This window comes from Ochotona curzoniae, unplaced genomic scaffold (assembly GCF_017591425.1).
Source record: "Ochotona curzoniae isolate NIBS_2020 unplaced genomic scaffold, NIBS_Ocur_1.0 contig_3819, whole genome shotgun sequence".
Classification (NCBI taxonomy): domain Eukaryota; kingdom Metazoa; phylum Chordata; class Mammalia; order Lagomorpha; family Ochotonidae; genus Ochotona; species Ochotona curzoniae.
Window position 1 is genome coordinate 48,780,750 of NW_024466004.1, and position 27,523 is coordinate 48,808,272.

The 27,523-nt window shown below is 44.0% G+C and overlaps 1 protein-coding gene across 1 annotated transcript in view; it reads right to left on the reverse strand.

The window, feature by feature from the left end:
- The window catches only part of FAXC (failed axon connections homolog, metaxin like GST domain containing), a 55,932-nt gene that overhangs the window by 16,405 nt on the left and 12,004 nt on the right, over window positions 1–27,523 (reverse strand). The window contains exons 3-4 of the mRNA XM_040983102.1: window positions 20,486–20,682; window positions 11,406–11,629 (exon numbers count right to left, since the gene is read on the reverse strand). Of these exons, the coding sequence (XP_040839036.1) occupies window positions 11,406–11,629; window positions 20,486–20,682 (421 nt within the window). The remainder of the gene's footprint in view (window positions 1–11,405; window positions 11,630–20,485; window positions 20,683–27,523) is intronic.

Consider the following 27,523-nt stretch of genomic DNA (forward strand, 5'->3'; position numbering starts at 1 on the left):
TGTGAATTCAAGATTTCCATCTATCTTTCTTAAGGATTCTTCTTTTCAATATTTCTATCCCTTATGTTCCTTTTACTTGTATACAACTAACATTATACCATCCAACATCCAATCTTCACAATTTGGCTCATGACCTGAGCTTTTTTACAACAGAAGTTAAATGATGCAGATATCCAACTTAACAACTGTTTTAAAAACAGAAAACAAAAGTTCAACCAGCAACTTTGAGGAGTTCTACATACTACTGAGTATTCTATTAGAGTTTCACAGCTTCAATTTAGTGTTCTATTTTATTTCCATGAGTGGATTTCATACTTGTGAAAAGAAACTTCATTTCTAAATAACTTATTTCATCTTTAATAGAAGCAGTTTTCTCTTTGGCAAAATTATCCTGGGACACAAACCCTTTCCCAATCAGAGCCCACATCTTCCTTAAACATCAGTAATGATACAGAGTAAGTTTTTAAAAACTTATCACAAATAAGCCATATGACCCAACTATCCCGCTCCTAGGATTATACACAAATAAAATGAAAACTGCATATGAGAAAGGGATCTGTAATCCTATACTTACAGCAGCACAATCTACAATAGTAAAGAGATGGAAATGATCCAGATGCCCATCCAAAGAGGAGTGGTTAAACTGTGGTACATCTACCCCATGGAATATTACTCAGCCATTAAAAAATGAAGTTATACCATTTGCAATTAGATAGTCCCAACTAGAGACCATATGCCCAGTGAAATAAGTCAATCCCAAAAAGATAAATACCAATGTTCTAACGTAAGGAAATCATCATGTAAATTGGAATGTAAAGTGATTGAGTAATACAAACTAGCATATTCAGATGTGGGGACACCGTGTAGCATGCATCCCGACTTCCAAGTCGGAGATGGACTCCAGTGAAACTGTTGGACATATCTAGCCAATGGGATGATGGATTGTATGATAGTGTCTGTACCAGCAATGTTGGGACACTTAAATAACAGACTGATGAAATTACAACTCCTTATGAAGGTCTATACTATTGTTAAAATATGGGGAAAATCAATTTTGGGGGTTGGGAAGCGGGTGGGGGGTAATCTCGGACTCTACAGGATTGTATCCTAAAAGTCATCAAAGCTACTGTTAGGATGAGGATGAGGACAGTTTGGCTCATTTTGCAGAAGGTCCGCCTGAACTAGTTCTGCAATCAATGTTATTTTCATCTGTATCATCTTTATCACCACCTGAAAGCTCATCATCCAAGATCTCAACTCCACTCGCTGCCAGCTGGGCCTGTGCCTTCCGTGGCACCAGTGGGCCCAGGAGCTCGACCACCAGCTCCTTCATCCGCGCCATGCCAGACAGCAGGCCCTTGAAGAGGTCAGCGTCAGGGCAAGGCACCTGCAGCCTCCCCAGCTCCCCATCCTCCCCGACTTATTTGGTAACCAGGCATTTCAAGAGCACCACAGAGCAGCACATCCTGGAAGAAAAAATAAATAGATCTTAAAAAAAAGTGCATATGTGACAGGCCACTTCCTTTAAAGAGCTCATATTCTCAGCATATTCTAAAATAGCTGCAATATAGTTCATTCAACTACAGAAGGCTGCTGTGTTACACTTGAGATTATTAATAGTGCTGAGGGATGAATCTCGGAATCAAAATCAACTTTGGCAACTTGCTGACATCTAATTGCACTAATTAACTTAGAGACAACTTAAGGCAGATGAGGAAACATTCCAGAAGAAGCCCTTTTATTTAATCCCTGCTCAGTTTTCATTCCAGGAAGCAGCTAGACATTCTCATAATTTTCTATAATATTCTCAGAAGGAACTCTCAAATATTTTTCCTCCTCTTAAAGCGACTATTTCAACATCTGCTCCACTGACTACCAATAATCGCCCAGTTTCTTCCAACCTTCTCTTTCCCATCCCTTGGAATCCCCTGGGGATGAGGTTGTACCTGTTCTTCTGCATTTCAGGGCTCAGATTACTCCACCTGACCACATTCCAAGCTCCAGCCACTCAAACCATGCATGGTCAGATTTTGTCATTTTTGGAAACCTGGATGAAGGATTTATACCTATGAGAAAAAAATCTCCACTAATGAAATCCAAATAAGGAAAGAACTCAGAAGTAAATGCCTACTCAATTTTATATAATTTCATTTTTTTAAGTATTTTTATTGGAAATGCACATTTAGAAAAGGGGAGAGAGATCTTCCATCGCTTCCATTCCCCAAATGGTCTCAATAGCTGGAGCTAAGCCAATCCAAAGACAGGATGCCAAGAGCCTCCTCCTAGTCTCCCATGTGGGTGCAGGGTCCCAAGGATTTGAGCCATCCTCTGCCACTTTCCTATGCCACAAACAGGAAGCGGGATTGGAAGTGGAGCAGTCAGGACACAAACCAGCACCCATACGGTATCCCAGTGGTTACAAGGTGAGGATTTAGCACTAGGCCATCACACCAGGCCCAAATATCCCATTTCTTTACCCAATAAAGGCAATCTGATAGGCCCCAGATTCTGGCTAATGAAACAGATCCAGAGAACTCTACAATGCATTAAAATTTTAGATTGGATTCTTTTTATAAGAGCATATCCTGTTTAAGACAGCAACACAGTAATGGATTCTAGCAAGGTTTGTGTTTTTCCATCAGGGCCAAGGAGATTGGCTCTGCAAGCAGACACCAGTCTTGAAGGACCTTTCTTCCCCTTTTGTTGAATCCAAGTTTATCCTTAGTTAGAATCCAAGGTCCTGAACAACTTTCCAAGATTAAGCAATCACCCAAAACTAGTAAAGGTCTTCAACTACCAGAACTGCCTAGGATACCCCCAGGGCAGTAAAGCTTATTCAAATTACCTTTGTAAACACAGGTCCTTTCAGAGCAAATCAAATTGCCATCCACTTTACCGTTGAATATGGGAACCTAACACTTTCTCAAACAATACCCTTTCAGCATGCTGGACACCAGCTCAGAGTTCTGTGTGAGATTTTTTTCTTCTCAAGGGTAGCACTGAATCTTTGTCTCCTACTCTGGAAGACCCAATTCCCCTGCTGAATGCTCCTGGCCATGTGCCCTGACCACACAACTGCTTCCCAGTGCTCACAACTTTCTCCAAGATCCCTCATCCAGAGGAAGAAACCAAGTCTGGAATGGAGCCCACTTTGTTCATAGCCAAGAAGAAAAATCTGCTAGAATCAGAATGGGTAATAAGTCCCCTAAGAGACTGAAAGATAAGATCCTACTTCTTGAATATGTAAAACCTCTGTCTATGTAAATAGAGCTGGTGCCTACCATACAACCAGCAGAAGAAGCAGTCCTCTTTCCCCTGATCCCTGGCTTCATTCTTCATAGCTCAGTCTCGGCTGAAAAAAGTGCCTACTGGGTTTAATAGGACTACTATGTTGTTACGTTACTTATTGATGACTACATAACAAATTACCGCCGAAGTCAGCAGTTCAAAATAACACATCTCAACTTTCTACGGGTCAAGAATCAGAAAGCTTTGCTGAATGCCCTGGCTTGGAGTCTCTGACAGACTGCAGGCAAGTCAGTGGCCAAGAATATAGTTATTGCAAGGGTAGACTCCAGGCAGTCTGCTTCCAAATCTGCTCCTATGACTGCTAGCACACCTCAGGCACTCACGAGCTCTTGACCTGGGATACTGACTTTTCACATGACCTCTACTTAAAGCAACTCACTGTAGAACTGTAAGATTAATAACTGAGAGAACACTGAAGACTGTAGCCTCTTTCAGTAATCCCAAAGCTTTCTCCCATGACCCTCAGCTGGAACACACCTGTACGGCTGCTGTGCTGCTCCCAGCTAAAGCCCGCAGCCAACCATAAACATAACCTGGGCATTTCTGTGAGAAGCTATCTGCATACTACAATTAAGCAGAGCTGGAAATGCAGATATCAAAGCAGCATAATCCCAAGTTCTCGGAGTTAAAAGCCTTTAAGACAACACACTTAAAAAGAATAAAATTTCGGGTCCAGCATGGTGGCCTAATGGTTAGTCCCCAAGGCAGCTCCATTTCCCATCCAGCTCCCTGTTTGTGGCCTGGATGGCCCAAAGCTTTGGGACCCTGCACCCATGTGGGAGACGTGAAGGAAGTACATGGCTCCCGGCTTCAGATCGGCACAGCACTGGCCATTGTGGCCACTTGGAGAGTGAATCATCGGATGGAAGATATTCCTCTCTGTCTCTCCTCCTCTCTGTATATCTGATTTTGTAATGAAAATAAAATAAATCTAAAAAGAATAAAATTTCAATGTTCAGGGGCCAGCACAATGGCTTTATAGGCTAATCCTCCACCTTGCAGCACTGGCATTCCGTATGGGTGCTGGCTTGTGTCCTGCTGCTCTACTTCCCATCCAGCTCCCTGTTTTATGGCCTGGAAAAGCATTAGAGGACAGCCCAGGTCCTTGGGACCCTGAACTCTTATGGGAGACCCAGAAGAAGCTCCTGGCTTCAGATCAGCTCACCTCCAGCCATTGCCACCATTTAGGTAGTGAACCAGTAGATAAAGCTTTCTCTGTCTCTTCTCTCTGTAAATCTGCCTTTCCAATACAAATAAATAAATCTTCTAAAAGAAAAGATCACATGGGAACATTTTTCATATCCTCAGACATTGCTTGGGGCTAGAGAACTGAGCCACCACTACACAGTAAGCTTCTTGGAGTGATCTTTCTCACTCTTCTTTGCAAATGCTAAGCTAAGCCGTTAGGAAGCAAACATCAAGACTCTGGCCCAGTGCTCAACCACCAGGTAGGCTGCCAGTGTTGCACATCAAAGGGCCTGGGCTCCATCCTCAGCCTGGGCTTCTGAGTCCAGCTTCTTGCTGACGTGTGCCCGGCAGTGAGAGCTAAACCAACACAGGAAGCCCAGGCTGAGTTCGCTGCTCTCAGCTTTGGCCACTGTGGACATTTGGGAAGTCAGCCAGTGAACAGGAGCACTGTCTTTCTGTCCTTCAAATCAATACATTTTAAGTAATCTCCGATTCATTAATGCTTAAATGATCAATTTGCTTGTTAGCTTGTTGGCTATGTAAAAATAAGGTACTCTGTTTAACCTGCTCACCTACTTTGGATTTCAATTCACCTTTACAGAAACAAATTGTGAATTTGTTTCACTTTCTCCCTATAGACATTTCACTTCATCCTGTTAATTAAAAATCCTTTAACTGTCCCAGGTTGTCTTAAAAACCAGATTCTACCAGATTTCAACCTCCTGACACCACTACACAAGGCTTAGCTTTTTAGAGAATCCTCTGAGGTAATGGCTGGCCATTGCTTTCAGTGTGGCTGTGACCACAGAACTGATGGAATTAATTCAGGTGCATGACAGGGAGTCAGAACTGTATCACCTATTCCAAATGGTTAGCCAGGTACCCCAACATAATTTATCAAATTCATCCTTTCTCCACTGATAAAGGCCACCTTTCTGAGACACTGCATCTCTGCTCCAGGGCCTGTCTCCAGGGGATGCCACAGCTGCCACAGGTGTACCTGAGTCTCCTCACTCCTCCAGTCTTCTTCAGCTCCGTGAATGGCCACTTCTTCCACTAAGTTGCCAGGTCCAGAGCTTGATTGCCCCTTGCCTCTGCCCTTTCTGTTTCTACCCCACATGTACACCCACACCCACATATCAAATCACTGCGTTTTGTCATTTATTTCTAAACTACAGCTCTAATCCATCCTGTTCAGCCTTTTCATGAAGCAAAGAACTGATGCTTGTTCAAGGAGTAAATTTGGGGGAAGTCAAAGGAACTCAGCAGAGGGATGGTGCATGTTGTGGAAAAGGTAAAAAGAAATGAGTGCAATTATGTGTTGAGGCCTAGGAAGAGATCTTGGAAAGGAAGAAAGTCAGACTGCAGACCCCTTTACTACAATGGCATATCAAAAGTAGAGGGAGTTAGTCTCAAAGAGCTTTGGAGCTAAAGAAGGGGACTTGGCTTTTGTGGGAAATAGATGTGGCAGCAACAGCACTCTGGGGAGTGTGCCATAAGTTGCTGCCAAACCCTTGCTTTGGTTTTATACCTCCTGTCTTGTAGTTCTCAAATTTCTCCCAGTCACAATTCAAGACTGCATTTGAATGCTTTTGGAAAGCATCCTTCATAAAGTTTAGCACAGCTAACTATTATTTTAAAAAAATTTAAGGTAGCCATTGCTGGTGTGCATGGCCAGGGGTTAGGTGGGTGTTAGGGACACAGGGGATGAGGTTGAAACTGGGCCTTGAGTCTCCTCGTTAGTCATCACTAACCCCTTAAGCTTGAGGTTGGATAAAAGGCTGTTGGCATTGGTGTTTGGGCAATGATCTTAAAATAATGTGTGTTGGGAGTAGAGTTGATTCATATGTTAAGTCGTTGATTTGCGATACCAGCAACCCTTTTGGGAGTTAGTTCTGTGTCCCAGCTGCTTCACTTCTAATTCAGCTCTCTGTTAATGTGCCTTGGGAGAGTAGCACAGGGGAACCCAAGAGCTTGGTCCTCTGTGCCCGTGTGGGAGACCCAGATACCGTTTCTGGCTCCTGGCTTTCATCTGGCCCTTGTGGCTATTTCAGGAGTGAACCAGCACATGAAAGATCTTTCTCCACCTCTGTGTCTCTCTTTTTCTGGGTAACTCCATATGTCAAATCTTTGGGGGGAAAAACTTTATAACAAGCTAGAACTGACACACCAGCAAAACCTAATGCCGCCTCATTTAATTGGGCTCTTACAGACTCTAGGTTTTGACAGAGCAATTAACCCATGGGAAAAGTGGGTAGATAACTGATAAAGTAACTGGGAGATACAAGCACTTGGAGAGAATAATAAATACAATTTCAGCTTTAACTGCATGCATGGTGGTCAAAAACTAATGAAGGGGTGAAGAAAAGAACAAATTATCAGGGCTTGTTGAGCAGATAAACTTGTGAATGTGTTTAACTGATAGATTGTAGAGTTGTTACTGTATCTGATCCTATCAAAGAATAACATGCTTGTCAGCCACTTACCCGTCGTGGGGACAAAACTCAGATTGAAGGATAATTCATTTGACATTTGTCAAAAACACACACTGAAACACCTCCCACTGTTAGTGAGGGGCTTGAGTGTTGGTAATGAGCAAACTGGACACATCCCTGAGCTACCAGATCTTGCCCCCTGAGGGAGACAATACTGGTAAACATTTATAAAATTCTACCACTTGGTGGGAGGTGTTTAGTGAGGCAATCAAGACGCCGTCTGGAATGGCTATATCCTGAACCTGGGACATGCAGTTCAGAACAGGAGTCCTGGTTCGCCTGCTTCCAATCCAGCTTTCCGCTAACGCACATCCCAAGAAGCAGCTTGTGCTGGCTCAGTTATTTGGGTCTCTTCACCTAAACTGGAGATCTGGACTAAGTTCAGGACCCCTTACTTCCATCTGCCGGTTGTGGCCATCAACTGCTGCTTCCCCAGGTACACGAAAAGGGAGCTGGATTAGAAGTAGAGCAGCTGGGACACAAACTGGAGCCCATATGGGATGCCAGTGTGGCAAGCAGCAGCTTAATGAGCTATGCCACAGTACCAATCTGGTGCCTCTATTTCTTACTGTGGTAAGTCACTTGACCTTTCTGTGCCCGAGTTTCCTTATTTGTCACCAGCTGGTGTACTTTGACTTTACCCTGGATTCCACCTTTTATTTTTACTTTAATCAGACATCTAATAACCAGCCAAGGAACTCTGTGCTAACACAGGACAACAAAAAGTTTTTGTTTTCATTCTGTCTTTTCTATCTGCTTTAAGACTATATCTGTGGACTTAGGTACTTTTGTTCTGTGATTAATCCTAAAAGGCAGACGCCAGAGAAGGATTTTTGTCTGATAAAACTTACATCAGTTTTCCAGACACTAAGAATGAGTCACCCAGTATATTTAAGAATATAATGTAACAGAATAAAATGAATGATTTAAAATATACAGAAAATATTGAAAAGATGTATACCAAAATGGTAGCAATGGTTACAAAATGACAGTGATTGAAATTAAAATTGCAACCAATAAGAGTAAATTTTAAAATCACAATAAAGGCTTTTGCTGATAAAGTTGTGTTACAAAGGCTGTGAAAGAGAATGATAAAATATAACAGAGCCAGTCTTCTTGCCAGTTTCTCACAAGCACCTTACAAAAAACGTCACATGTAATCCTCACTCTAATGTAGACTGGAGCAGTGCCCTCTTTCCTCCGGGTATGTGTTCTACAATTCCCAGGGGATGCTGAACCCTATCAATACTATGTGTTTTGTATACTTAGAAGCCTGTAAGAAAACTTAGTTTATAAATTAGGCACAACCAGGTTCTACAGACCATAGCAACCTCAACTTACTATACTTGGAATTTTCACATTTCCACTTAAAGAAAACACTTTATAATCTATTCTTAGTACACTGGAATTACAGTATACTACACAATTACTTTTAAAAAGTAATGGAAAATGCTGAGGGCTGGATAGTTGAGCTGGTTACATGGAACTAGCTTCTACCCAATGACATGTATGGGAGCCAAGGGGGATGTGGGACAGACTGGACTAGTCTGCTGCACATACTGGCAAACAAGGGTAGGGGGTGGGCCTGGTGGGAATTATTGTGGGTCGCTCCAACTAGGCTGCAGCCCACACTGGTCTGTGTGAGGGCCGAATGTGTGCCAGGCAGAACCAGTCTGGACTGCCACACCCATTGGTTCCAGTGGAAGACAGGGCTGGAAACAGAACCAACCCAGCAATTACAACCACCAGCTAATCAAGGCAATGGACTGTGCCAGGCCCTGTACTTGCTAGTACACACAAGAATCTGGTCTGGGAACACCTCAGACAGTTTCTTTGGCGATCCCCCCAAACTGCCAGACTCAGAACCCTGACCATGAAAAGACAGAGGATGGAACAAGTCAATCCACCGTCTCAGCTATATGTTGGCAGTGAAAAACTGGGTAAATGGAGACTCTATGAAGGACTATGTCTGTCAGTGGATTCTGCAAAGACCTCATTGTGCTTGGAGTGGAGAGATTGGCAGCAATTCAGAACTGTTAAACCATCAAAACCACTTGAGCAAGACCCTCAGAGCATGCCCCACATCAGGGACCTGGGGTGGGTGAGAGACTAGGTGGGGTTTCTCCCTTTACCTCCCCCTTTACCTCAGATATATGAAGGAAATAATATGGAAATAATAGTCTTACCCATTTTCCTTGAACCTTTTTACCCTAATTAACTATGTAAAGATTGTCAAAAAATATAATTTAAAAAATGGAAAAATTTTTTTAAAGTTCATGGAAAATGCAGTTAAAAGACAAATTAATCTTGGTGCAGCATATTTGAAATCTGCAGTTTTGTCACAAATCCACATTTTCCATGAGCTTTTTGAAGATGCCCATATGTTTGTGCTTTGAAGCCATTAGTTAAGTACAATAAACATTACCTGAACACAAGCTCTGAGATTCTGTCCCAGTTGGTCTGAGAACCGGGACTACTAAATGATCAATGGGTGGACAGGGCATATGGCATGGGTACGCTGGACTAACGACTGTCTCCCATCCCCAGGACAGAACTGTAGTGTGAGATCCCACCACAGTGCACAGAATGACACAATTTAGAACTAAGGAACTCTGGTCATTTTCCATTTAATATTTTCAACGTTTAACTGACCACAAATAACTGAAATTATAGAAAATGAGAGCGTAGATAATGGGGGCACTTTTGTACTTTCAAGTACTCTGCCATCTATTTCTCTCCACTTCTTAAATTAAGGATAAAGTATTATCTACATCAGTAGAGGTTCCAGAAATGCTGTCAGACCAGGATCAGAGCAATCTGGTCCCTGGGCTCTCAAACAGAAATGTCCCAGAAAAGCCATGACCACCCTTCTCTGCCTCAATCCACCTCTGCTGAATGGTTAAAGAAGAGCTGCATTTTCCTGACTGAATCTCCGCCAAATCAATGGGGGCCCTCAATAGTGTGAGCCGGTAAAGAAAAAAGCCAGGAACCAGATGTAGCCACTGTTAAGGCAGAAATAATCCAGCCATCAGTCTGGTTTCTGAGGCCAAGAGTCTGTAGTTAAGTTCCCAAAGGAGCAAGGCAAACTTGAAGCAAATTCCACTCATATCTATGCCAAGCAGCTCCACCTGCTGTCAGTGAAGCAAAACAATGGATGTGGGTGATAACATCTGCAAACAAGACCAGGCTTCGCAGGTTTAGTGAGTACCCAAACCCCTACAGACCATAACTCCACAGCAAAGCTTGTGGAGAGCTAGACGTGATGCCAGGGCTGCCTCTTGCAGCCCAGGGTTTAAGGAAAGCTAGCAAATGCTGCAGTGCAGAACAGGAAGATGTCAGTCAACTCTGCAAGGGACAGGTCACATCTAGCCCAGGCTTCTGTTCCTAGGGCAATAGATGGATTCCAAAAAGTAAATGCCCAGCCTCCTTCCTATTAAAAAGGTTTGATAAGTAATTTGCTTGTTTTATATAAAAGGTAAAAGAGACAGCTGTCTCATGCACTTGCTTACTCCCCGCCTGCCTGCAGCAGCTGGAAGCTGGCCAGGCCAAAGCCAGGAGTGGGAGCAAAGTGCTTGGGCCCTTTCCCAAGGTGGGGAGGCACCTAATGTGTTCCAGAAGCAGGGAAAGGGTGAGTCAAGAAATAAATGCCACTTGGGGAGGGACTGTGAAATCCACCTTCAACAGACACCTTAGATGGCCTCTGAAGCGCTAGACTGTGTGACTCAATCAGAGAGCTTTGAGCCCTGTACATCAGCTGTTCCAAGAGACGGCATTATTTCCCACCCACGTGGCCCTGAATTAAAATTGTATATTGATGAACTAGCAAAGCTACACTGGATGGAACAGAACCATGTCAGCCCAGCCACCTCCAGTCAGGTGGCCAGGAGTGCATCCCTCTTCAGCAGCCCATAAAAAATGCAGAGCCAGAGTGAAAGTCTGGTAGTCAGAAGAGAAACACCAACAGGAAGTGGTGCAAATACGATACATGTTATGTGTGCACACACAAACCAGTTAAGATTACCACTGTCAGCAGGTGTTTCAGGTTCAACCTGATGTCCATGGGCACATGGCCAAACCTGAGCATTCGTGTTCCAAAGCAGCAGTTCAACCCTGCACTGTTTATAAACAGAGTCGTTGAGTGCTCAGAATCAAGCCAGTCTCACCTCTACCCAGGCACTGACTATGAAGCATGCTCTATGCTCTCTGCACATGGGCCCTCACCACCCTAACGCTGTCATACACTTGCCAGTGATCCCCAAAGGCACATGCTCCTGAAAATTAGGGAATCTGGCTCCATCATGGGGCTGCCATCTACACCAACTAAATAAACACAGTGAGTAAACCAGCAGTGTTTGATCAAGCATGCAAGTTGTCAGGTTATAGAATAGAGAACAGAAGGCAATGGTACATTACCCAACAGCCCTGCCAAGGCCCGCATGTCCTTCTCCATCAGCATGTAAATCTCCTCCTCTGAGAAGCGGCCAATGCCGTGGCCATGCATCTCGCGCTTGACAATTCCTTTTGTTATGTGGCACACGACCCACCTCAGCAGGTTACTCAAGGGACCGCCACCGCTAAGGGAGAGCATCTTCCGGGTCTCATTGAGGTTGTCCACCCACTGGCAATAAGCTAACGTCCTGGAATTGTGCGGAAACAAGTTACTACGGTGCATGGGACACACGCAAATACTAGCACATGGAGGCAGTCTGTAGAGAAAAGTTCAGAATGGAGCACACATTGTGGAGGAACTGAGCGTGTGCGGCTTCTGCACAGGGCAATCTGCGTGGCAGGAACACAGGCTCCAGGCGCTGCCTGGACTCACCCACCTGTGAGAAATAGTGGGGGGAAGAAATCCAGAGAACGCTGCACCTTCCGACTCCCCCAGACCCCTCCCTTCCTCCTCCCAGAGCCAAGCCTTTGCTTTCCCTTGTGCAATTCCACAAAAAATAAAAGTCCACTTTGAAAGTCTTTTTTAGTGAGCACAGTGAGCATCTATTGGGGTACAGGACAGGAGGCGATAGTGACTGGGGTGCCAGCATCTGCCTTTCCCAGGCAAAATGGTGGCCCCAGGAGTAGGGGGGAACTTCAGAAAGCTTGTAGACAAAAACAATCAAAGTCAAGTGAACTTTGGATGCAAAAAACATCAATTAGAAAGCCATGCACACTGTTTTTTAGACTATTTCCCATGAAATTTTTGTGCTGAGTTATTTATCATTCTATGCACTTTCTAGTTCACAACATAAAAGGTACTTTAAGAAGAATTTTTGCCTTGATAGAAAATTTGAGTATATGTCTACTATAAATTACAGAAATTATAAATACTATGTCAATGATTCATTCTCCAGAAAACTCAGCTTTCTACCTTAGTTTGCTCCCAGGGATTTTAAGGGTACAACAGGAGCTTGGCTGAAGCGCCTTCCCCACCCGGGCGCTGCTTGCAGCAAACTCTCCCGTCCAGATGCTCTCCTGTGCCACGCAGTGAAGTGGCCGCACTCTGTTCCCACTGCCTGACGGCCCCAACACCCAGACCTTCACTGGTGTTGTCTAACCTCTGCGAGCACCAGAGTGCTTATGTGGCCAATTGTAGACAGCAACTTGTAGTAGGGTTCCCTATGAAAAGCCACGGAGAGTATTGCAGTAAAAATACATACAGCTTTTCCTCATAAGTATAAAAAACAAACTTATTGGCAGTCAGCGCTACACCTGTACCCATTGATAGAGCGGGGATGAGCAGAACCTCCCTCAAAATCAGAAGAGTGAAAACTACTTCTAGGAAAAACAAAAGGGGTAGTATAACTACCATGATATGCTCTTTTTCACATCTAGGGGGAGGAGGTAACAAAGAAGAAATAATTTTATACTCCTATACTTAGAATTTTCTCCTCTGAAGAATGAAAATAAGAAAGCAACAGAGTTCTTTAAAAATTCTGAAGCATTACTGATTGGAACTGTAAAGTCCTGCCCCTGGTTTTACTGCAGCCATAACTCTATTACTGGCATACCAGAATGCCCGCAAATCTTTCAGAAATCTCTGCCTAATTCTGTTTGTCTCTCAAAGTATTGAGGAGTCACGGGATAAATTTCATGATGCCTAAACCATACAATCATAGCATTCAATGGACCTCTCGGTATAAACATCTTACATTTATTGTAGTAAATTCTACATATGCACAAAAATCAGATGCTTTTCTAGTGCTCTTATTTCTATAACTATGGCAATTAAAGTGGCAATTTTCACAAACTTAGCATAATTCAGGACTTTGATTCTAAGTGTGCTACAATCTGCAATTATTTAAGTCCATGATCTGAGAATAAACCAGTCATCCTAAATTCAGTCTGACCACCTAATAGTACTGAGAAGCACCTAATATGCAAAAATGAGGAATGTGTGTGTCTACACTGACAGGTTGACTTGAAGAAAGTTCCCTCCAGGCATTGCACAGGTTTTCTGCTCAGTAGAGCAGAAGCTCCACACACACAGGAGAGGGAGAGGACATCCCCAACACGAACACGGGTGCCTAGCTGACCGCCAAGGACTTCAAGAGTGATGAGGCACAGGATGCAAATGAGGATGCTTATAACGAATGAGGCTTGAGCAGTAAGCAAGGATCGGTTCAGGACAGGCCCTCAGCACAAGCAGCTGAAATTTACTCCAAAAGCAAATGCTAAGCACTTGGAGGGTCTATGCATACAGGAAACATAACCAGCCTTGTGGTAAGGTGAAGGAGCGGCTGAAAGGCAGAGAAATTGTTGGTAGAAGGGTTGCTTCCAAAAAACCACAGTGAGACAAGACAGAAAATGATGCACTGGCTAAGTCAACAGTGGACAGGATGCTAAATAAGGAAAACACAGAACCATGAAATAGATGAAAAGAAGTCACCTGATCACTGGATAGAATTGTGCATAAGGATACATGGGGTATTTTCTAGCTTGATGACCTGAGTGGATAACAACCTTAACGCTGGATTACACAAGGTGGGACAGATCTGACCTTGAAAGATGAGGTAATGTGTTGCATTTGAAGGTCCCACAGAACCCCCAAGAGACATAGAAGGTGGGGAACTCACAGAATAGGGTTAGCCTCAAGATAGAGACCTGATGGGCAGGAGCACATTGGTGGTCATTTTAAAGCTCTGAGAGATCATGGGGATCTAAGGGAGTTTCTAAAATGAGGAGGAGTGTTAGGGAAACCATGCTCAGGGACAGTCAGAAGATGAGAAGGGGCTGTTTGGAGAGAGGCAGGCACATCTCATTCTCTGAGATGAAGGGAAGGAAGATGCTGCAAGAGTTGAAGGGTTAGAGTTTTAAAGCTCCTGCTTAATAATGTCAATGACTTTTGTAGAATGACTAACATGTGACTAACTTATGCAGAAGATGAGGATCTAGCAATGAGCAGAGTTTTTGGAGTGGCAGGTGGTAGGAAGATGCACCTGTCCCAGGATATATCGTTTGGTGTGGAGAAAACCACATTGGTGCAATGGTGTAAGGTTCTCTATCCACACTGAAGATTAGGCCAGAAAAAGGAACATGGGGTTCATCCGGAATCTTGTGGTCACACATAACCTTAGAAATCCTTCCTTTTTCCTGCCCTATTTTATTTCTCTTCCTCTTTCACCTCTTGTGCTCAACATTAAAGCCTAGTGTCAAGGAAGAGATGCAAGAGAGAGTCACACGGGCTCTTTTCAGATACCAGCTTGCTGAATATGTGCACTTCAAATACCAAAGAAAACGAATGCAACAATTCCCGCTACCAGGAAAAGACATCATATTATACTTGTCTCCATATCATTATAACCATGATCCACCTCTTCTCACAACAAAATTCCACAAAACTCTGCCCACACTCATCACCCCATGGAAGTGAATCTGCCGCATCAACAATCACTTCCTTGTAGCAACACCCAAGGGCCTTTGTCTATTTAGCTTCCTTGCACTCTCTGCAGCATCTGACACTGTTGGCCTCCTCCTTGGAGCTTTCTCCTAGCTTACCTGTCTGTTTCTCCCCTTTCCACAATCCCCAGGGCTATTCTCTCCTGGCTCTCACCTTCACATAGCCTACCTTCTCTATTGTCTGTTATTGGTCCTATTTCCAACCACTACCTACCATGCCCCCTAGCACCAGCCAAACCAAATTGCATGCATCTTCCTACTATGGTGGGCTATTCATGCTTCTCCAACACTCCAGAACTGAGAGAAACAGAAGCTATCAAGTCGGCAATGTTATGGTAGCCTTGATGAACTAAAGCCCTCATCCAGGGCTGTGTTCTTGCCTCTAAACCTTTGCAGATGCTATACCCTCTGCCTGGACATTCTGACCTTCCCCTGCCACCTGCTGTTTTACAGCTCCAACTGTGACACCACCTTGAGTCCACTATGCCACCAACTACTCTGAGAAGCCCTTTCTCTCTCCAGCAGCTGGCCTCGCAGTCTCAATTCTTCAAGCTATCCCCAGTGATGATCAACACAAATGCTGGTGTCTACCTTCAAGCTGTGAGCCACTTGATAGCGACACTGTACCTGGCCACCACTCGTCCTTCAAGTTTGATGAAAGCGTGAATTACTGATGGAAGAAAACAAAAAGGCTTTGCTCTGAGCCTATTACTGCTTAGCAGTGGTTTCTAAAGAATAATATAAATTACATGGAAGAATGCTGGGAAGGATATGCTAAGAAGGATGGAGAAGGATGGAGAAGGAGCCATCATACCCTTCCCACTGGGAAGGGGCTCACTGTAAAAAGAATGAATTTTTATTAGCTGGAGAAATTTCTATTAGATAGAAAGGGCCAATTTGGAAAGTAGAATAAGCTAAGCCATTAAGTTATCATTTTCAGAATCTATTTCAGGAAGTTAAAATACTGATCTTCATTATGGTAATAAACATTTGTGATAACTCCTACAAAAATGTTGTTTTTAAAGATTGTCATAGGGGACATTGTGGCACAGAGGGTTAAATTCCCCTTGTGGTACTGGTATCCCATATAACAGTGTCAGTTCGAGCCCTTGAGGCTCTGTTTCAAATCCAGCTCCTTGTTAATAATGTGTCCTGCAAAGCAGCAGAAGATGGCCCAAATACCCGGATGGAGTTCCAAGACCAGGCTTTTGTCTGGCACAATCATGTTCCAGGCATTTAGAGAATGAAGCAGCAAATGGAAGTCAGTCTCTCTCTCTCTCTCTCTCTCTCTCTCTCTCTCTCTCTCTCTCTCCAAATAAATGTTTTCTAAAAACAAAGCACAACTATCAAGATGTAAAAGGAAGTCCCCTGACTTTTTGAAAAGATTTTCTTGGGTAAGCCATTTTACAAAGCACCCTACTGGGGCCAGCCTGCAGTGCCAGAATCCTTTATTGACACTGGTTTGATTCCCAGTTGTCCGACTTCCAATCCAGCTCCCTGTTAAAGCACTGTGAGCAATGGAAGATGGCCCAAGTTACTGGGCATCTGGCTCCAGGATTCGAACTGGCCAAGTTGCAGCCACAGTGGCCATTTGGGGAGTGTACCAGCAGACAGAACATCTCTCTGCAATGTGTTTCTCCAGCTTTCTCTGTAAATCTGCCTTTCAAATAAAAACAAATGAATCTTTAAGAATAAAAATAATAAAGGCACCCTACATCCCCCACTCACTGAAGCTACATAAAAATCCAGGCATAGGGCCCGGCGGCGTGGCCTAGTGGCTAAAGTCCTCACCTTGAAAGCCCCAGGAACCCATATGGGCACCGGTTCTAATCCCGGCAGCTCCACTTCCCATCCAGCTCCCTGCTTCTGGCCTGGGAAAGCGGTTGAGGACGGCCCAAAGCTTTGAGACCCTGCACCCACGTGGGACACCCGGAAGAGGTTCCTGGTTCCCGGCTTCAGATCGGTGCAGTACCAGCCGTTGCACTCACTTGGGGAGTGAATCATCGGATGGAAGATCTTCCTCTCTGTCTTTCCTCCTCTCTGTATATCTGACTTTCCAATCAATAAATAAATCTTTAGGGAAAAAAATCCAGGCTTAAAATTTTAAAATCATGGTCAACCCATAAATGAATTGGAATTCATTACATCGGTTCTTGTACATATAGTCCTGCCATGGAGCCCTGAGCTGTCAGACTTCAGAAATTCTCTGATGTCCACTAGGGGGCGGCATAACACATTTAAAGAAGCTATAAAGTGTAAAAATCAATTTCATTCCAGTAATTTAACTCCATGTCTCAGGCATCCTTTTATATCATAAGCTTCTCGGAATTGGATCTATCTTGGGCGTTCAGTACAACATAGCAAATAAGAGAAACGGCCATCTTCCTTTTCAATAACAGCTTTTATAATACAAGTAGGACATAATTGCATAGATTCAAGCACACACACAAATCCATAGTACATCTGAGTGGTCTTACTTTGGACAGACCTAACACAGAACCTCATAATTACGTGATATTACGTAACAAAGATGCTGCCTATCACAACAGAATTCCTGAACATCATATCTGAAACGCAAGTGTTTTTAAGGCCGAGCAAACAAACATAACTGAAAACATCAGATCGTCAAGCAAGCGAGTCAATGACAGGCTTGCTGCATTTCCACGTCTGAGTGCAGACAGAGCTGGCAGCTCACAGACAGTCACAACAGAACAAGATCGCCTGCTTCTAACTTTCCTCCATCTTGTAGCCATCTCCCTGAGGGCCCAGCTTCCAGGGTGACGCATTTGGTGTGTGGATTCTGAGACCAGAATAGATGGAGGGGATAGACAGGAGGAGAGAGCTGGAGATTCTGGCCTGAGCATGCTTTCCTGCAGGCAGGAGCAGGGATTTTCTCCATTGGGATTTAGAGCTCTTGGCAAAGTCTCTTCAGGCATTCCCCAAAGCAGGAACCTGGCCAAAGGTTTGAGAGCCTGAAGAAATAGCCAGAAAGAGGGCCAGCACAGTGGCATTGTAGGGTAAGCTTCCATCTGTGGTGTTGGCATCCATATGGGCACTGGCTCAAGCTCCGGCTGTTCTACTTCCAGCTCCCTGCTAATGGCCTGGGAGGGCAGTAAAGCAAAGCCCAAAACCTTAGCCTCTGCACCTGCATGGGGGACCTAAGAGGCTCCTACCTCCTGCTATTGGACCAGTTCAGCCATGGCTGTTGCAGGCCATTTGGGAAGTAAACCAACAGAAGGAAGATCTTTCTCCCTGTCTCTCTCCTCTCGTTCCATGTAATTCTGACTTTCAAGTAAAAATAAAATAAATCTTGGGCCCAGTGCAAGAGCTCAACTGGCTAATCCAACACCTCCAAGTGCCAGGATCCCATATGAGTGCTGGTTTGTGTCCCAGCTGCTGCACTTTCCATCCAGCTCCCTGCTTGTGGCCTAAGAAAGTAGTGGAAGATGGCCCAATGCCTTAGGATCCTGCACCCAAATGAGAGACTGGGAGGAAGCTCCTGGCTTCAGATTGGCTCAGCTCTGGCCGTTGAGGGCATTTGGGAAGTGAATCAGCAAATGCGAGAGCTTTCTGTGTATCTCCTTCTCTCTGTAAACCTGCCTTTCCAATAAAAACAAATCAATGTTTAAAAATAAAAAAAAATCTTTACCAAAAAAGTCTTTGAAAAAAAGAGAAAGCTTTTCTTTAAGGAAAAACCCAGAGAAGCTTTTCCTTCTCCTAAGGCCTAAGCATGCCAATTTCAAACCTCACTGGTCATTTGTATCAGTCAAGATGTTCCCTCCAACCTTCACCGTTTCTTCCTCAAACCATTTGTAGGCACAAGTAAAAACAGATGAGCCAACTAAAGCATCTTTTGTAGTCAGAAAGTAAATTCAAGAAATAAAGCCATGCTTACAAGAGTCTAAGGCCCAAGCCACTCTCTACGTGCTTGGGGGCTCACAGTCTATAAAATACGAATCGTCCCTAATCAGTGGGCCTGTGAGTTACCCCCACCCACTCTCTACTCCCCTTAGCACCTCAGGGTTAGTGAAAGGAAAGGAGATGGGAGGGCATGAGATGAACTTCCACAAGGCACTAAACTGATGCAGTTCACATTCCAGAGCCAACAGCAGTGCCATGGGTGGCTGGAAAATCTGCTGGATTAAAAACTTTCTAACCAGAACATATATATTCTCGACCACATTACAGACATCTGAGTTCAACCCAACTGAAGTGCACAACTGTAGGCTTCTCAGTTGCCTATTACAGAGTAACAGTTCTCTGCATCCACGGGCCTTCAATCACCTGCACAGGGGCTCGCACACGGCTGCTTCTTTGGTTGTAACTGCTGCAGAGCCAGGCTGAAGCCTGGCAAGTGGAATGCTTCCCACTTTTCCCGGAAGCCAGCACATCACATGCAGTCACGCACTTTGGTATTTGCGAGGTCAGCCTCGGTATTTCTCCACCAAGATAACCAGGAAAGAACCCAGATTTGTTCCTGGAACACTGTCTGATTTCATCCTCACTGACCCGTACCTTGTCTCCACCCTCTCTCAAGGTCTTTCCTTGCTCCACTCATCCTTCGCTTCTGAGGTAAGGCTCAGGTCAGCCCTGGAGTAAAATAGGCAAGGCCCAAGGGTGGGAAGCAAACAAGAAAAGCAGAAGGCCACCTCAAGTCTAAGAAAAGGGAGCAGCAAATCATTGAGAAAGAGTAATAGATGGAGCAGGGAGATGACGACGATGTGGACCTGAGTGCATGAAGGAGGTCAGCATCTGACACGGGGAGAACCACAAATGCCAAAAGGTGGGCTAAACAATCCTTGACTAAGTCGGAACAACACAGAAAGGTGCAGAAACTCCTGATCGGAAACAAAACTGGTAAAAGAAAAAAGCACAAGGAAAAAGAGTTTGGAAAGTACTAGAGATAATATAGCTGCTTAATTTATGCAGTGTCGCAGGCAGCTCATGGCCACAAGAAGCAGGATGTCACAACTTGAGTGATGTTCCCAACCAGAGGAACACAAGCCAGGGCCAGGCACTGGGGAGCAGAGCACGCCGCTTCTGGAACAGAGAAAAGACTCCGGCTATGGATAGAAAACTGACAGTCTTGCAAAGGATTCACAATGTGCTTCACCTAAGGACCCTGGCTCCACTCTCACTCAGTGATTTGTGTTGGTGGAGAGCCTTGAGTCTAACCAAGTACAATGTCTGCCCTCGCCTCAGGGAAGTCCAGTCCAGATCAAGGGTGGGCAAACTACAGCCTGCCGATTAGGAAGTTTATACATTTTAAATGGATGGGGGAAAATATCAGAAAAAGAGGAATAAGTTGCATAAAAAGAAATGCAAGCCTCAGTGACCAGAACAAAGCTTTACTGGAACTCTGTCATCCTTCATTGCGCATGGCTGCAGGCTGTTTCTGCGATAACTATTGGCAGAGCTGCGACAACAGAAAATCTGCAAAAAGATTCAAGTGTGTATTCACCCATCGTCTAGTGGCTTATCTGACCCCCACCTCAGTCAGACTTCTCCCAAACTGTCACCAGAAGGCATGTGACAAAGTGGGAAGGGCTTCCGAAGGATGACCCAGACTCGGAGAGGATGGGGCGCGCCCGGAAGGGACTCACCAGTAGAAGTGCTCCTCCACCATCTTGGTCACAGCTCTGGAGATGGCTCTCTCATGAGGGCCAAGGTTCTTGTTTAGATTCACTCCAAGTTTCTCTTCCAGAAAGTCGATTATGAATTCAGTGCCAGAAACTTTCTCATTGTTATATTCGATCCAAGGCATTTTCCCTTGAGTAGAGAGCTTTCCACCAAAATAGTTCTGAGTATACATTAAAAGAAGAGAAAAGCAAGGTTGTATCAAATTATCACTCTATCACTAATAGAAACATGCACCCACCCTCACCTCTGACAGCAGTTGCACTCTTAGAGGGATTGAACTCGGCACGTCAAACACTGTAACATAATAAATGCCGACTCTGGGGGAAAAAACTGATTTCCTCACATCTCTTTACACCCATCGATTCTATCAAGCTCTGGCTTATTATGGCATCAGACCTCATCTGCTATCTATATGCCCATGCTAGATGTTTCCAGTATCTGAGGCCCTGGACCCCCAAACGAGGGAAGGATAGGAATCACACATTTTATAGATACTTAAAATATAGAATGACTTTTGCTTTCCACCATATAAAAAGTAAAGACCTTAACTATACTGACAGAGGGCATTCTAATGGCTTTATTCACTATTATATATATATTTTTATTGGAAAGGCAGATTTACAGAGATAAGAAACAAAGATATTCCATCCATTGATTCACTCTCCAACGAGTAGCAGTGGCTACAGTGGCCAGAGCAGAGCCAAACCGAAGCCAGGAGCCAGGAACTTCCTCCAGATCTCCCACATGGGCACACAGTCCCAAGGCTCTGGGCCGTCCTCCACTGCTTTCCCAGGCCACAAGCAGGGTGCTGGATGGGAAGGGGCAGCTTGGACATGAACCAGGATCCATATGGGATCCTGACATTTAAAAGGAAAGGATTAGCTAATTGAGCTACTGCACCAGGCCTCAGTCTAATGATTTTCATTCCATGTGTTCGCCCACTTTTTCCTCTAGACAATTTAGACTCCAAAATAGATGTTAAAACTGGATCAAATTTCCATAGCCTATGCATCCCCAATTAACTGAATTATTAACTCTTCCTTGTATTTCCTATATGTAGATCATTCATATTCTTAGATAATGGCAAATGCTTGCTCATATGGAGGAAATAGAATTCTCAAGTACTGGCCCCAATGCGGTAGCCTAGCAGCTAACGTCCTCGCCTTGCATGCACTGGGATCCCATATGAGCACTGGTTCATGTCCCGACACCCCTGCTTCCCATCCAGCTCCCTGCTTGTGGCCTGGGAAAGCAGTGGATGATGATGCAAAGCCTTGGGACCCTCCACCCATGTGGAAGACCCAAAAGAGGCTTCTGGTTCCTGGCTTCAGATCGGCTCAGCTCCAACCTTTGTGGTCTCTTGAATTAATCAACTGACTAAAGACCTTCCTCTCTGTCTCTCCATCTTGATATATCTGTCTTTCCAATAAAAATCTTAAAAGAATGCTTAAGCACTTATAGTGGAGATGTAAAATGACAGTCATATTAAAATCATTTAACAGCTTCTTAAACAGTAAATATATGCCTGCTTTATAATCAAGACATTTATCTCTATTTACCCAAAAGGAAGCAAAGGATGTGTCTATGCAAAAACATAGATATAGAATATTTATTTGCAACCACCAAAAACAGGAAAAAACATGTCCATCAAGAGATAAGTGAATAAACAAATCTGATGCACCCTAATAAGGGAGCATGACTCAATAACTCAAAGAACAAATTCTCTATCTACCACATGCATGAATCTCAAAATAACTTTACTGAGTAAACTTAGATAAAATGTCATTCCATTTGTACAAAATCCCAGAAACCACAAGCCAATCCACAGTGACAGCCCATCAGTGGTTGCTGGGGACAATGTAAGACAGGAAGGGACATGAAGAGATTTAGGGACAAGGATTATAGTCACTGTTTTGGTCACTGTTTAAGTCAGTTTAATCAAGCTATACGCTCGGAGTATTTACAACTTACTGTATGCCCAATGCATCTTATTTTCATATTTTTATTTTTAATTAATATGTAGCAGATTAGATACAATTTCAAGAACACAACAACATTCCCCATCTTCCTCCCTTCTCCCAGCCTCCCTCCCTCTCAGAAAAAAAAAAGAAAACCTTAGATTAGTGGGAATACAGATAATAGCTATAATTAACTGAATTAAAAATGACCATTTCATCCACATATAGTAAGTTACAAGGTAATCACAGGCCATTAAAACTCTAACGGGGGCCCAGCACAGTGGCTGAAGTTCTTGCTTTGCAGCCCCAGGATCCCACATGGGTGCCTGCTCCTGTCCTGGCTGCTTCACTTCCCATCCAGCTCCCTGCTTGTGGCCTGGGAAAGCAGTATAGGATGGCCCAAAACCTTGGGACCCTGCACTTACATGGGAGACCTGGAAGGAGTTCCTGACTCCTGGTTTTGAATCAGCTCAGCTCTGGCCATGTGGCCACTTGGGGAGTGAACTAGCAGATGGAAGATCTTTCTGACTCTCCTCTCTGTAAATCAGTCTTTCCAATTAAAAAAAAATCTTAAAAAAAACTATAGTAGTAATTAACCTCCTTAATCATTGCTTTGACAAAAGAATAAAAGTTTTGCAGAATTTTAATTGCAGTGATACCGATACAAATCTTTTTAAAAGATAGTGTTAAATTAAATATGGGGCTGGTGCTGTGCAGCAATGAGTGGGGACGCCACTTGAGATGCCGGATCTTGTATGAGTGATGCTTCGAGTCCCAGCTGCTCCTTTTCCAGTCCAGCTCCCTGCTGATGTGCCTGGAAAGCACTAGAGGATGGCCGTAGTCCTTGGGCTCCTACACATGTGGGAGACCAGGAAGAAACTTCCCGTCTCTGGCTTTGGCCTGACCCGTCTTGAGAATGAACGAACAAATGGACAATTTTTCTATGTGTGCAACTGCATATCTGCGTGTTGCGTATAACAGTCTTTCACATAAATATATAACCATCTTTTAAAATTTTGAACTTACACAAAAAAGAAAAGCTGAAAAACAATTAAAATAATTGACAAGACTTCACACAAATTGAGATGCAGATAATCCTCATTTCTCTCAATTTTTCTGAATGCAGTCATATAAATTTTACAATAAAAACACATTGTAAGTTAAGTTTCCCTTTCTTCTTCCTTTTCTTCCTTGCTTTCTTCCCTCCCTTTATTCTTTATTCCCTTTATTACACTGAGACCATTCATCCACTGGTTCGCTACCCAAATGGCCACAGTGGCCAGAGCTGAGCCAGGAGCCAGAGGCTTCTTCCACGTGTTCCACGTGAATGCAGGGACCCAAGCACTTGAGTCATTATCCACTGCTCTCCCAGGCACATCAGCAGGGAGCGGAGTCTGAACTGCATGGGATGCCAGCCTTACAGGCAGTGGCTTCACCTGTTAGCCCACAGTGCCAGGCTCCTTACTTCCTTAAATATATTCAAGAACTGCTGTTGATGTGGCTGTTATGAAATGATGTCAACATGAAAAACAGTAATATCATTTCAACCCCAAACAGCCTGTATCTCCTGCAATAAGAGATTGTGAAGTAACCAATAAACAATCGATAGGAGTCAGACTGTTTATGATCTACCTCAAAGAATTGTAAAACCTAATATACTTGTAAGCCCCTATGCTACTTGGAAATGGGGAGGGAGAGCAGAGAAATCTTACATCACCCTAGAAGGTGTGAGAAAGATGGGAAGTATAACCTATGAGGATCATAATTGGTAACTCATAGACAACAGACTTGAATCAGCATTAGACAATAGCAAAACTACAAAGGCATATGGGGGGAATCAGTGATCCTGACAACCTCTTAACAGAAGGTCATACGCACAGAGCAGGGGGGGACCCAGAGTAGAGCAGGCGGACAGGAGGAGGCTTGTGTCTGAACCCTGAAGACTCCCAGATCCTCAGATCCTCACCAAGAACTCAGTACAAGCACCGAGGATTACATCCCAACTGCCAAGGAGACCACGGGGAAGTGGAGTGCCTTCGGAGGCTGAGAACTCTGAGGTCACCCACCCCCATTTGGATCTACCACATGGGATGGAAAAAGCCCAAATCCTGCCCTGTAGGATCCAAGGTCATCGGAACGACTACCAGGAAACTTGAGTGGTCCGCAGAAACAGAAGTACAGTAAACTTTTTTCGGGACTAGGGAGAGGAGCTTTCTCTGGTCCTTGCCTGGTTCCAACTTTGGGTCCCCACCCTCTCTTGTAGTGACCATCAGGATCGCTCCGGAAACCCCTCAAAACAAACAAACTAAAAAAACTAGAATAGAACAACAAGGGAAACTTAGAAACAGACAGGAAGCAGTCAGTGGGGGATGCACTTATAACACACTGGATGGGACATTGGTATTGAAGATTCCTCTGTACACCCCTCCTAAAACTGTTCACCTAAACTGTTGACATATGTCTTGTTAGAATCAGACTACCCGAAAAACAGCCAGGTTCAGCAAAATCATGCTTCAACGCTATAAACTGCTAAATACTGAAATTGAAATAGACATGAGACAGCTGAATAGTAATCTATAGCCATTTTAAGGTGTCTAGAACCCGGTTGTATCTAAACTAATAATCGAAATGTCAAGGTAGAAGTCCCAGGATGTGGTTAAGAACTTGCATTTTTTTTTCTTTCAACATATTGGTTACTCAATACCATGTCAAATAATTCCATAACATTATAAATTGTCGCTGATGTAATATCAGGGCTTTTAATTGATCAGGATGATACTCTGCCCGCTCTACCTTCAGACCAGAGATGGTCTCCCCAGGAAACCATTGAACTTATCTGGACAATAAGATGCTGGACTTTATGCTTGGTAGATGTTTGCAATGAAAGAATCTCAACTGAATTTGAACTGTGGTAATGCAACAGGTGGAGGAATCCACCATGCGGGGTGGGAAGGGGGGGATTGGGGAGAGGTGCGGGGAATCTCAGTGCCTATAAAACTGTCACATAACGCAATGTAATCAATAAAAAAAACTGCTATTCTATTTTAATTTAAATAACTGGATAGTGACTAAAAATGAAAAGGTGAATTCCCAAACTGATCATTCTCCTTTCAAGACAGTGCCAGGAGAGAATGAAAAAGCCACACATTTGCTGCTATACTAGTAATGTAGGAAAGGCACAGGCTTTGTATTTAAAAATTTGTTTCAGGGACAGGCCCTATGGCTCAGGAGGTGAAGTAGCCACTTGTGACACCTGCACAGGACCCTGGAAGGCTTCCAAAACAGCTCCCTGCTGATGCGATCCTGGCAGGCAGCAGCTTGTCTGCGCCCCAGTCACCCACACAGAACACACAAGTCCTGGCTTCAGCAGGACCCAGCCTCAGCTGCTGCAGGCGCTGAGTGAGTGAATCAGTAAGTGAAAATCACACAAGATGTTGCTGTTTCTTCCATTCTCTCCCTTTCTCCCTCTTTGCCTTTCAAATATATAAAAATGTAATAAAAATTTAAAACATGTAAGCTCAGGGACTGGCGCCATGGCACAGCAGGTTTAGCTGCCACCTGCATGGCCAATATCCTAGATGAACACTATCTCAAGGCCTGGCTGTTCCATTTTCAATCCAGTTTCCTGCTATTGTACCTAGAAAAGCAGCAGAGGATGGCCCAATTCCTCAGGTCCCTACACCCACACGGGAGGCCTGGACGGACTTTCTGGTTGCTGGTTTCCACCTAGCCGAGCCCCAGCAATTGTGGACAGTTAGAAGTGAACAAGTGGATAGAAGATGTCTCTTTCATTAACTTTATCTTTCAAATAAATAACCTTAAAAATTTTTTTTAATCTAGTCCCATTAAATAAATACCCATTGTGACCTTGGACCTACCTGGCTTGCCCTCAATCCTCCCTGCACCTCAGTGTCCTCTTCCCCAAGAATGCAAATAGCAGTTGTTAGAATTAGTGAGAAGATGCATTTTGCCTTCATGAGAAGGAACAACAGGGCCATCACCATTTTCAGCTGAGAAACCTGAAACGTTTAGAGATGCTAGGGGCTGCTGCCCTGGCATAGCACACAAATGCCCCGCCTACAGCACCAGCAGTCCAACTGGGCACTGGTTCATTTCATGGCTCCTTCACTTCCAATCCAGCTCTGTGCTTTTGGCACAGGAAAACACTGGAGGATGATCCAAGTCCTGAGGTCCCTGGACACATATGGGAGACCTGGAGGAAGCAACTGACCCCGCCCTTGAGATTGGCTCAGCTCTAGCGGTTTCTGCCATTTGGGGAATAAACCAGCAAATCTTTCTCTTTTACTCAATCTCTCCTTTCCTCTGCAAATTTGTTTTTCAAATAAACTAAAATTTAAAAGGAGAGAGAGATGCCAGATCCAGGCTCTGATTTGCCCCACAGGTCTTGATGCTCCAACTTCTCAGCTAAACTTCTATTCATTCACTGAGCCCTGGATCTTCCACTGATGAAATTTAAACTACTTTGAGAATCTTTTGTGAATTATAACACATTGAAAAAAACATGCATATATTACGTATTGTATTTTGCAAAAATAATTACTTTTTGGAGATAAATGCCCGAGTCCTGCAAGGTGAAGTGTCATGATCTCTACAACTTACTTTTAAATGGTTTATCCAAGTGATCACAAATAGGTACACACACACAGGAAGAAAAGCAACGGAAGCAAATGTTAAGCATTAATAAATCCAGATGAAGGGCCTGGGGCACTCATTATAATATTGTCTTAACTTGCTGCAGCACAGACAACATTAAAAAAAGCAAGATGACAAGGACAAGACAAAATCAACAAATCAACAGAACATTACAATTTGGAGCTGAGGTGGGCATTATGATGCAACAGTTAAACTACTTCCTGTAATACCAGCATCTCATGAGTCCCAACTCAAGTTCTGGCTGTTTCACTTCTAATCCAGCTGCCTGTCAATGTGCCTGGGTAGCAGTGGAAGATGGTCCACGTACCTGGGCCCCTGCCACCCATGTGGAAGATCTAGACAAAGCTTATGGCTTTTTTTCTGGCCTGG